The sequence below is a fragment of the Periophthalmus magnuspinnatus genome, chromosome 16, assembly GCF_009829125.3.
Source record: "Periophthalmus magnuspinnatus isolate fPerMag1 chromosome 16, fPerMag1.2.pri, whole genome shotgun sequence".
Classification (NCBI taxonomy): domain Eukaryota; kingdom Metazoa; phylum Chordata; class Actinopteri; order Gobiiformes; family Gobiidae; genus Periophthalmus; species Periophthalmus magnuspinnatus.
Window position 1 is genome coordinate 27,157,547 of NC_047141.1, and position 12,873 is coordinate 27,170,419.

The window sequence follows — 12,873 nt, forward strand, 5'->3', positions numbered from 1 at the left end:
AAGTAGAGGCTTGTCTCACATCTTCAGGACTGTTCCACGTTTTAGCTGCATAAAACTGAAACTCTGATCCCCCATGTTTAGTCCTGACCCTGGACACAAACAGGAGGCCGGTCCCTGAAGTCCTCAGAGTGCGAGATGGTTCTATGTGTTTTGTTATGAGCAGTTTTTGGACTGAGCAAACAGGTGTAGTTGTTTGGGATGTGCATGTTTTTCTTAATTATTAAATTACAGGGCTAAACTAAACCAGGTCAAACCAAAGATTAAACACTATTAAACGATTAATTAAGTCTTAACAAGGATTAAACAAGAAAAATGAAGACCAAACCTTGACTAATCTATTACTAACACAGAATCAAACCAGAACTAAACCCAGTCTTAAACAACAGCAAAATTCAGACTGAATCAGCACTAAAGTAAATTTAAATCAGGACTAAACCAAATCTAAACCACAACAGGACTAAGAACTAAACCAGGACTAAACCAGGACTAAACCAAATGTGTCTCAGCAAAAAAAGAACTTATATAATCTGTATGCATGCCTAATCAGGGCAAAATTATGTATTATTATTATTTTTATTTATCTTTAATTATACAGGGGGACCCAATGAGAGCATTTGGGCTTTCTTTTTCATGGGTGCCCTGTTTAAAATACAACACAAACCGAAAAAACAATCAAAACAAATAAGTCCATTTAAAACAACAATAACAAGTATGTTTAAGCAAAACAGCTAAAAGCCTCTTTCCCATCTCAGTTCTGGTGCGGCTCGTCCTTACCCTTATGCAGTCATGTGATCTGGTGTTAAATGTTCCGGCATCAATAATTAATAAGCAGGTGAGGTATTCTGGCAGTTTTTGAAGTAATCCCTTATAGATAAACTAAAATATGTAAAAGAGGTTGAATTAAATATGGGGCAGCTAATAAAAGAAGTTTTGGATCGAGATCGTCAGCTCCCGTGGATTTCTTTGGGTCTATGGAGCGGAGAGCATTTAAGACCTCCATGTAACTGAAAGGTCTTAAAGAAAAAATGTGGTTATCTGTCCGAGCTTCAGATTCAACATAATCAACATCAGAAGGACCATCATTGTTCAACATATCACATGCAGAGATAAAATGTCTATTGAAAGCATCACATATTTCCTCTTTAGAATTTATAATACCGGAATCTAATGAAACATCAAGGTTTAATTGTTAGGTTCAGAGAGGGATCTGATTGTCCTCCAGAACTTAGTTGGATTTCCGTGGCTCTCTATCAGTGCAGACATGAAGTAGGATGTTTTTGCCTTTCTAATTGCTGATAGACATTTATTTCTCTTCTGACGAAAACATGCCCAATCCAACTCAGACCTAGTTGTGTGCGCAGTTTTCCAGGCAGCATTTCTTTCTCTAATTAATTGTGCAGTTTCTGAATTGTACCAGGGATTATTACAATTTTTCATTCTATTTTTTCTTTTAGGCACATGCCGGTCTACAATTTCATTAAATATATCAATAAAAACGTTCAAGGCCGTATCAGGGTCAAGGAATGCTGATGTTAACCCGATCTCACTGTAATATAGGTCAGAGATGAAGGCCTGCTCGTTGAAATGTTTATATGATCTTCTGACCTTTACACGTGGATGCGTCTTTTTCATTTTTGTATTTCGGATACATCCAATTGGACAATGGTCACTAAAATCAAGTGGAAAAACACCATGTGCCTAATAATTATGGGGTTTGTTTTTGTTAAGATTATATCAATGAGTGTGCCTTTATTCAAATTAGACTACACCAAGTTAAAACAAGTCGAAACAAGGACTAAAATGGGTCACAACATGTTCTCATAAATGAAATATTATATCATCATTGTATCCTTAATATTCTCCCGTCTCCATTGAGCCTCTCCCTTTGTAAAAATTATTTTGGGTGATGCCTGGTGCGCACTCGTACGGTACACAAACTTAATCCCTGTTGCAGCATCATGTAATCATCGGGCCAACCATAACGTAAACCCAAATATGTGTTTACAGCTCGGAGCCCAGACCAGACGTCCTGAGCCACAGATTAGAGGGGCTTCGGTTGTGAGACTGTGACTCAGAATACTGCTATTCACAACGGATGGATATGGCTGTAAAATAGAACAAAGAGTGCTCAGAATAGTTTTCAGATGGCATCACAATACTCTACAATAGATCAGTAGTATTTAGTTCAAATGGGAGCAGCTAAAGTGTTTGTTGTTTGGATATTTCATGTCAAAGAACTACGTAATCAATAGAGAAATCTGGCTTTTGTCTCCCATTTTGGAGCATAACATCATCACAAACCAGCAAATGTGCTATAAATGAATGCAAAAAGATTAAAACATTATGTAACACTGACGTATGCTTGTCTACATGGAGATTACATTGATTTAACCAGAGCACTCATTATCAACTATTGCTGAATGTCTCGCCCAACTCTTCATCCAAATTTCATGCTGCTTATTTCTCTATCTCATGAAAATAAACACAAATTTTAACAAAAAGTACATAGGTTTTCTTCTTGTGTAATGCATCACAGTCCTTACATTTTTTCCTGACCCCCCATGACGATGGCAGTTAAAAAGTAATTTAGGTTAAACTTGACTTTGGTTAATACTTGATTTAAAAACATGTTCAGGATGTTCACAGGTTGCAGATGTCTGGGGTTTAGTTAAAGAAAAACGGAGGGTATAAACCAGGACCTGAGTCAACACTATACGCTTAAACTGAGTCACTATATGTCTGTGTAATCCCTCAGTAGTCCAGGTCTGATCCACAGTAAAAGTCAATTAGAAAATCTGTCAACTGGACAAAAAGTTGTAGGAGTGAAGACGTTTCGCTGCTCATCCAAGACGCTTCTTCAGTTCTGGTCAGATTACAGGACGCTGCCTTATACAGGGTCACTGACAGTTGAAAAACATTCATAACTCTTTTGTTTCTAGATATTTTATTTTATTTTTCCAGAGCATTTAGAACGACCCTTCCGACATTAATCTGAGCAAATACAGCACCGAGGAACGAACCCTCATTGTACAGTGGTACTTTGAGTCACATCGGTCAAATTCAGAAACCCAGCGGAGTTACATCGACATTTTAACACCATTTTAATGCCCCTAAACGCCATTAAAGGAATAATAAATGGTTTTCAAAGACAGGGGGCAGTATGTGATCTCCACAGACCTGACTAGTCCCGATTTCTTCCTGTGGGATGATCTTAAAGAAAAGGTGTTTGTGAATAAACCTCAGACGATAAACGACTTAAAACGTAATATAGAGGATCAAAGAAGAGACATAAGCCTGGAAATGCTTTTAAATGTTATGCAAAGTGTGTTGGATCAGGCTGTTCAGTGCAAAACCAAAAATGGTGGACACTTAAAAAACATTAGGTAAGTAGTGATAAGTACAAGTGTAAGTGAACAATTATAACCTTGTATATTGCCAAAAATCTCATAAGGTTCAGTTTACCTACTGCTAAAATTTGGTGAGTATAACTTAAGAATTATAAGAGCGACTGAAGATTTAAAAGTGTCGGTAACTTTTGGGCCCTCATATCTATCTGAAAGGAGGAGCTATTTACAAAAACTAAAACAAAGTCAGATAAAATAGACGATATAAAACAGGCTCGGGGCGACGGCGGCTCGTTTGACAACATCTGTTTTGAAGGTCGCCAGTTCAGATTCAGTGACTCACATTTCGGCTGTTTGATCTCAATTTCCACAGATTAATCCTATCATTGTGTCCTTGGGCAAGACGCTTACTTTACCTCGTTTGCGTGTCTGTGTAGAGCTTTGAGTTTGGAGGGAGAAAAGTATTACCTCCACTGTAATTATGATCATTTAACACTGAAAATAAACTGACGCCAAACTGAAATTCAGCTGTAATCAGGACTAAACTGTGACTATCCACAAATGACACGTCTAGAAGTAAAACAGTTCAACTTAACAACGTCTGATATTGTATTTAAACATGGACTAAACTAAAATTAACACACGCTTTACTCCCGCTTTGCGTTTTTCCCATATAGATGTACTTGTACTGTACTTTTGGGTTGAGCTGCATTCTTCAGGAACAGCAGCTGAGGTAATGCAATTATCAAAACACCGCGGGTTGAAAACACACCCAGCTCTTGACAAATCAGAGTTCTGTTGTTCTGAAGTTGTACAAGGAAAACAGGATTCATATGGAAACTTAATCCTCCCACAGAAAGTATGTCCAAGTTTAATAGTGGCAAAACAGGTCCACCAGACACGCAATACACACTTAGGTTTGGCCTGAAGGAGCGGTATCAAATCCAGACTTATTGGTTTTGTTGCATTTTTTTTAATTCAGAAACAAAACAGTAACAAAGTAGTTTCATGATGCTACGGCAGATTCGTTTTTAAGACAGATGCAGTTCTCATTACGACAAATGACTGAAAGAAATGAAGGATTTGTTTGGGGGTCTGTTGCAAAATAATTTGTTTAGTAATTAAAGCAAAACACAAAATTAAATCTGTCAACTGGACAAATCGTTGTAGGAGTGAAGACGTTTCGCTGCTGATCAGTTCTGGTCAGATTACTGCTGGACACTGACTTATATCTGTCTGAAAGGAGGAGCTAGCTACACTGAAACTGCGAACAGCTCCAGTTTCAGCCTTAACGACCATATTGAACCCGTAATGGCCATCTATTGTTCTCTTTGTTTCCTGTTTGTTTTGGGTCTGAGGACAAAGTTGTAGATCGGTGAGAGATTATGTCTTTCTTAACAAAAATAGCTTCTTTTTCGTCTTTTGCTATGGATCAGACCTGGACGACTGAGGGATTACACAGACGTTTTAGCAATTAAAGCTTCACTATGTAACTTTCTAACTGAGATTCTGCCATCTGCTTGTGTCCACAGAGATGTTATTTGCCCATAATGTTCAACAGTGTAGCATTAAATGAATCTGTCTTCATGGAGAAATCAAAGTGACATCACCACCCTGTTGTAGGTCAGATCTGTGGAGAGGCGCCCCCACTCACAGTTAGAATTGATTGTTTTTCAAGATGTTTTAGATTCATAAAACATCTGTAATTGAATAAAAGCAAGATATACATGTTTACTGTCATACTGTGCAAACTCTATGGAGAAAAGCAGGTAACAGACCCTTTTTTTTTTTTTTCCGGAAACGTTGCACCATTAAATAAACTCCTCAGTGTGTTTTGCATCAGTGTGCGTTTCAAAACCATATGACAGAAATATGTTTTGTCAACATAAATCATTTCAGATGGTGGAGCCTCAGGGAGCTTTCTGTCGTGAAAATATGTGGGCATCAATAAAAAGATGTTTTAGTGTTGAATCTTCAAAGCTGGATTTCCTACAGTTTATTTCCACATGTGCAAAGGTTTTAGAGAGTGACGTACGGCGTGAGTTCTTTAAATGCCAAATTATATGACTGTTTATGATGAAATATTAACATGAGATCAAACGATACAATCAACATCTCAGGTTTAGATCGACGTACGTTTCAATAATTCTGTGCCTTCAAAATTCTACTCACCACATTCAACGTTTTTCATGACCTTGCTCCTCAAAACCTCTCCAATCTCCTCCACGTTGCTCCTCTATCTCGCTCTCTCCGCTTCTCCTCCTAGGACCAGCAGTAGTAACAGTAGTAGTAGTTGTAGTAGCACTAGTCTTACTTTTGGTATGGTACATTTTTATGGTGAGAAATAAAATTATTTTGTGGATGATTCATTTCATGATTCAAGTTTTGTTTTGTTTTTTTATCAGTAGCTCCTTATTTTACTGGCAAATCTTCCATTTATAGAAAGCGACGTCATTGACACACAGCAACACTATCTCATCTGAAGTATTTTTACTGCAACAATAATACAAGTTATATTAAACCAGCAAGTCACTCTAAAGTCACTCAACCAGACAGATTTCAATGGCATTTTAAACTTGAATTTTTACAGAACCTGATACACATAATATAATCTATAAACAATACAAATGAAAGTGATTAAAGAAGTGGATCTCGATGAACTAAAAAACACAGTTACCATTTGAATAAGCTTGAATAAACTGTGACCAAAATGTGTCTCTTGTGAATAAACTGTCCCTGCATTTTAGATGGAATTTTGATTATTGATGAAATAGATTAGAGCTCAGTGCTACTTCCTGTAAATTAAAATTTTTTGCAACTTTTCTTTACATAAACTGCCACTTGACGAATGTAAAATATGCTGAATATTTACCACAGCAGAAAAATCATAAAAAAAGAAGAGAATAAACATGTCAAACTGTCATATGCACTTAAAGACGGGGGTTTTACACGTCTATAGGGTTTTAACAGTTAAGACATCACATATTAGATCATCATTACTCAAACGTGCACGGATGACATATAAAACCATTTCAGGCATGTTTCTGATGAGGAAACAACTTTATAACATGGTGGAAAGTGGATGTTTTTTTACTGACAGGTTTTACAGTATCTCATTTTTATGTGAGCATAAAAATGAATTGAATCTTGAAACTTGAACATACAGTGTTTTTCTCTCTGTTACTGTGAGAACAAAACAAAGGATTTGAACAAGAAAGAACAAACGTTCCAGTTCAGTTCCTTTAGTTTGTCCTTCAGATACTTTTGAAGAGTTTTAGTCCTGATTCTGCACATTCCTCACACGCACCTGAAGTATCAACAGCTCTGTCACTGTCACACTACACAGAGACTGGACTGTGTTGTGCCCACATGGCACCATAATCCTCTGCAAACAGCTCCAGTTTGAACAATAACAGCTCCGTCTCATGGGCGTGGTTCATGTGAGAAGGACATCGATGTTAGAAAGAGATAAATCGTTCTGACATTTTGTCACAAAGCATTATTAGCTTCAATAGTTCAGGTATTTGCACATAACTTTAAAGTGGTAATTACCAAACTGAAAACCAGCCATTGTCATGGTGACATAACGCTCTCACCACTTTTTAAAGATGTTTTTGATATGATGTATCATCTACTCCTCAGTAATTATTAACTCTAATGACATTGTACCTGCCCAGTTCAAAAATACAATATTTAAATCACTACTTTAAAGTCAGGTCTGGATGTTAATGCTGTAGGGGAATATAGACCAAACTGCACACTGCCCTTTATCTCTAAACTCTTATATAATGTTCTCTCCTGTCTGGTCACATCAGCAGCAATAACATCACCGTCTTTATCACTGCACAGTCTGTCCTCTTTACGGCTGTAAACTGTCACTTTACTCCATCTCAGTGTCACATTCCACACTGTTGATCACAAAATTATTTTAAATTTTCTGCAGACAGAAATGGATTTTAAAGAGTTTATCAGTGGTTTATTTCCTCCCAAAATGGCAGATCTTTTTCAGTCAAAGTGAACAATTCTCCATTTTAGGCCCTATTTTATTCTGTATGTATGTTCCTTCAGATTTATTTTCCAGAAACATTATGCCCAGTGTTATTTTTACGCTGCAGACACTCAGATATATTCACCTATTTCTATGCTAGACACTCCCTCTATAAGAAGTCTTCATAAATGCTTAGAGGAAGTCAAATGGTGTCTGTCAAACATTTTCTTACAGTTAAATGAAAAACAATAAGTAACATTATTGGAGGCAGTTTCTTCCAGTTTTGTACCATAGCCAAGTTAAAACCAGTCCTGTCTCACTAAAACAACTATCCCTGCATTTAAAACCACTGCTGCTGCTCCTCATATGTGAGCCTCTTAAACACCTGCCTCAGCAGATTACAACTGCAACAACACGTCCACAACGCACCGGCCGGGTTTTATAACAGGTACTAAAAAAGAGACCACATGATCCTAGTTTTAGCTCAACTCCACAGGCTGCCAGTTAAGTTTAGGTTTTAAAACTTTTATTAATGATGCTGAATCTTTGGGATGAGCTCCTGACCCATGTAAAGAAAATCTACAGATCATTTTAAAACTCTATTACAGACTCACCCCTGTGCTCTGGATTTTAACTAGAGCTACTGTTTTAATAAAGTCTTGTTGTTGCTTTTCTTTTTGTGATGCTTTTTGGTAGAACTGTTGTTTTTAATGGTGCTGTATAAGTAAAGTGCTTTGGTTTAACTGAGCTTTTATCAGCACAAGAAACAGGTCTGTTAACATTGCGTTCATTTTCACTAATTACATAATTTGAAATATAATTATATATATTTCTACATATATTTCTGATAGTAGTGAGTTGTTTATCTACTATGTATTGGAGCATATTATTTTAGTTTAGTTTTGAGTGGGTTATGGACCTTTACGTACATGACTGTTGATCATATGTTTGAATGCTTTTTGATAAATGCTCAAATCATCAACTTTGAACATGGATTTTTATTAATACCACAGTGGTTTCAAAGTGTTGGGGGTCGCAGGATGATGTGAAAGATACTACTGTAAAATGATGACACTGTATTTCATCTATTTTTTCCATTGACAACAGTATATTTTAGTTATATTTGCTCAAGTAACACAATAAACTACTCAAATGTAATTAAACCTGATTAAATTGTTCTGCAAATAGAAATGACAACAGATGTTCCAGTTGTTGTGGGGGTCCCTGGTCAGTTGGATGGTTATTTTATTTTATGTTTTTTTCGTGTTCATTTGTGTTACAGCTTGAACATGTGCCATTAAACTGCACTTTGAGTAACCAGAGGAATGTGGAATTTATCTTTCTTTAGCCGCAGTTCACACTGTACCTGTATAATAACACTTACAAAGGCATTATAAGGCCTGTAAAAAGTTTTATTGAGCACAGGTTGGTATAATCCAGTATTTATCACCACTACCTACTTTTACTACCTCCCTGTGCCTCTGTTGGCCTGTCAGAGTGTCCTTCTCCAGTGGACTCCAGCTGTTCTATTGTCGTCCCTCAGGCCTGTTTGTCCCTTCTCAATGTTCCTCTTAGAGTTTATTGGAGCCTTCCTTTGCCTCTTTTATTCATTGTTGACCATCTCCAGGCCTGTAGTTTTGCATCCTCATTACACGACCATCTTCTTCTGTTCACATTTTCAAGGATGAGTTTAATTTTGGCCTTTTTAAAGAAGAACTAAACATTAAATCCACTTTTTCACCACTGAACTGTGCCTATGGTGTTTCAATGGCATTATCTACTGTTCCTAGTCATTTCTGGCAATTTAGTACAAACTAGGTACATTTCTATCTTTCTGGTCAAAAATGCTTAAATCTAAGTGTGTGCTACAGCGGCCTCTGCAATTTCCAGTACTTGGTGACATCACACAGCACTGATCATAGCCAGTCAGGTGTTTCTCATTACAAACATTACCGTGCCATCCTCCTTTTTCACTCTCTTTAGTCCACAGGCATTGCCCAGTTTAGGAGCTCTGTTTGAAATGTGGTTGTGTTTAGTCCGACTTTAAGCACTTCTTCGTTGCTGACGTGTTAAACATTTGCTCTGGAGGATAGACAGGCTTTCTCAGTTATTTCCTCTTCCATGTTTCTGAGCTGTACAAAAGTGTGGACATGACGTTTGTTGTGAATAATCTTAGTTTGGTTGTGTCGCTGACGTAATGTGATTTCACACCAACAAATAATCTGAGTTATGAGTAAAACAGGCCACTGAGATGACTGAGCCTCACATCATAAATGAGTACAGTGGAATCTGATAATGTTTAGAATAGACTTATGCAAATAAAAAGGGAGTGCTGTGAAACTGTAGATGTGACAAAGTATGTTGTTGAAGATAACTGATATTAACAGCTAACAGTTTGAGAAAAATACTCCCACGAAACAATAATCATTTAAAAAAAAGTATTGTCTCTTATCATTTTACATTAGGCCTGCAGAATAAGTCATAAAATTAAGTGGCTGCAAATCCGTCTGTATTAAAACGATAAAGACCTATAAATTGTCCTCTGAAATGTACAGGATTCTTGACTTCTCTTAACTTTTAAAGCTCCTGGACGTGTTTAAAATGTGCACTCTATGAACTGAATTTTGATTTTAAGGCAGAAACCACAGCATTTCTCAATAAAATCCTGTCTATATATTTATCCTAATCACTCAGCTCTATTCAGAAACTCTCGTTCCAGTATCTCCTCAAAAAACATTGTCCAATTGTTAAGATTTAGAAAGCACAAAACTGGTATAAAAAGTGAATGTAAGGTGAATGTAATGTAATGTGTAATGGTTATACAACCTTTTACCCTCATGACACTCTGTTGCTCAAAAGTGGAATTTAACCCACACCTTCATTATCAGATTATCATTATCTAAGACAATCACTCATTAATCTGTTCTCTGGAAATCAATCAAACATTCACATTCATTCACTAAGAAATTCGTTTAAACGTTTATAAAGAAATAGATACAGTTTCTAAATAGTTTTATTATTGCTAAAGTGAATGCAATATAACCTCAGTCATTACAGAACATTTATCTGAATAATGCATTTATTTTACATTATTTTACTGTAAAGAAAATATACAGTAGTGAAATTATTGTGTGATTGTTCAAACTGTACAAAGTATCATACAATGGTACATATCAAAATTATATGTAAAAAATATCATTAACAAATACAAATCCTTGCATAGAAATAGTGCAGTTTTATCTCCTAACTGATCAGTTTGGCTAATTTTAAAAATGACACCAAACCAGAGTCTTAAATATTAAAACTATTGCTAAGAACCTATAAATCACACACAATTTAATTATATGTTAAATGTATTTATTTAACCAGATTAGGTACAATGTATGAAACTTTTTTTTTAAATTGAGAGATAAATACAAGGTTTACTTTTGCATTTTCTCTTCAAAATCAATATCCTTTAGTGTTTGTTTGTTTTTTGTTTTTTTCTTTTTACACAAAGTAGGACTTGTGGAATGAAAGTACCACATAATTCAGACAAGTTTACAGCAGTAAAAACTCAACCTAAGACAGAACCGGTTTAAACAAAATAGAGGTATTTCATGCATCTTGTGCTGTCTCCTTTACATAAAAAAAGTGCTTTTGTTGTTTCAAATGTGGCTTCATATCATATATTAACTGCTATTGCACTCCAGAAATAAATGTCAACTTTAAATGTATTATGTCATCCTTTTTCCATTTTAATATTTTAGTGTGCAGTGAACTGTAGATGTGACTAAGTATGTTGTGATACTAACAACCTCCAGTTTGAGACAAATACTCCCATGAAATAATAATAATAATAAAGTAATGTGTTTTTTTAGGGCTGCATGGTTCTCCACATGTCTGGGTTGGTTTCCTCCATACACTCCGGCTTCCCCTATCAACACAAAACATGCACCAAAGGTAAAATCCTCCTGACCGAGCCCATCTCAAGCTCTGGTGATGGGTCCCAGGGTGCTGTAGGGCAGTAGCTGACTGCTCCTGACAAATTGGCCCAGAGGCACTGGTTGAAGAATGGATCAAATGCAGAAAATCAATGAGTGATCAGCAAAGTACAGTTTAACCTTAAGGTGTAGGATGTAACTTGGATACATAGGTTCTTAAGTACATTACCTTAAAGCACACCTATTCTTTTCAGAGTGTTTAACCATGTTTCTCCTTATTCATTCGCTTTTCTCCTTCCTCATTCACTTATTATTAAGACCCCGTTTTGCCGATCAGCCCCGTTTTCACTGCCACCGGTACAGTTCCACTGCTCTATACTTACTAAGTCTTCAATTTTATTTTTCTTAATGGATGGTACATGCAGGATTCGGCAGCATCGCATAGTAATTTTAGTACAAATGAAAAAAAAAAAAGGCTACTCTAGTGTGATCCATAGGAGGGGCCAAGAGCTACACAGCTCTTTGTTGTGATGATGTTTACGACGACATCAGCTTCCACTGGGCACAGGAGTCAGCAAATTTGTTTCTTTTATTAAGTCATTTTAAATTAATACTGCAATTTAAAAATGATAACATAATAATTTATAACAAATTATAACATAGTGATCCTCGGGTGTCAAAGATTATAAATATCTAGCAGACCTAAGAACAATATGTCTTCTTTAAAATCTAAATAATTATCTTAGCTCCAAATAAAATAATTAAATGGAAAAGAGATGACCTTTTACATTTAGTCAACAGTGCATTTTTGAGAGAGTGCCACAGCCTAATTAGCATCTGCTACACTGGAGAGGAGGAAACGGCTGTGGCCCTCTGACTTCCTCCTATTCACTCATGTTTGGAAAATCCTTGTCCCTTTACCTTAGTACCTTTGTATAGTGCATACCAAAGTGCAATTAGCTCACATAGACGTACAGCCAGCTTCTACTTCCTCCTCTGCATTCTTTATTAGCAATGCTGGGTTTTCCCACACTGGCCTTGCTCCTGAAGGGGTCCTAGCAGGAACTGGTCTGGAGGTTGCTCTCGGTGAGGATGGAAGTGATACTTGAGTGATCATACAAACTGTCATCATCGTCTGAGCTCAGAGCTGAGGAGTCCAGAGTCGGGCGCAAGGAAGCCTGGGTTTTACGCCTGCAACAAAAAAAGCATTAATTGAAAAGCTTTTACAGGAGGTATTACACTTTTATGGAGTCCTACCAGCTAACACATAACATATTACAGCGTTCTATACTTAAATCACCATGTTACCTTGTATTGTTTTTTTATTTGCCAAAAAAACATATTAACATGATTTTTAAGTTTCGTTTTTGATGATGAGTCCCCCCTCCCTTTGCTGTAGTGTATTGTTTTGTATCCTGTTTTTGTATATTTATGGCAAAATTCCTGTAAGGGAGCTTGTTGGCTGAGTCTGAGGACAGGATCATACTAAACGTAAGGAGCGTTCGAATAGGGCCTGGGAAAGATCACTAGATTACTCAAACATGCATAGATGACAAAAAACCTCTTCACGCATGTTGTTGATGTGGAAACAATGTTATCACATGGTAAAAAGTCAACT

General features: G+C 36.5%; 1 protein-coding gene across 3 annotated transcripts in view; it reads right to left on the reverse strand.

The window, feature by feature from the left end:
* Positions 1 to 10,330: 10,330 nt before the first annotated feature.
* LOC117383300 (cingulin) overlaps positions 10,331 to 12,873 on the reverse strand; it is a 29,876-nt gene continuing 27,333 nt past the window's right edge. For 2 of the 3 annotated variants that reach the window (XM_033980440.2, XM_055227891.1), the window contains exon 21: positions 10,331 to 12,446. In XM_033980440.2, coding sequence (XP_033836331.1) covers positions 12,311 to 12,446 — 136 coding nt within the window. In that variant the 3' untranslated portion in view covers positions 10,331 to 12,310. The remainder of the gene's footprint in view (positions 12,447 to 12,873) is intronic. The other variant, XM_033980442.2, reaches the window with a different exon arrangement.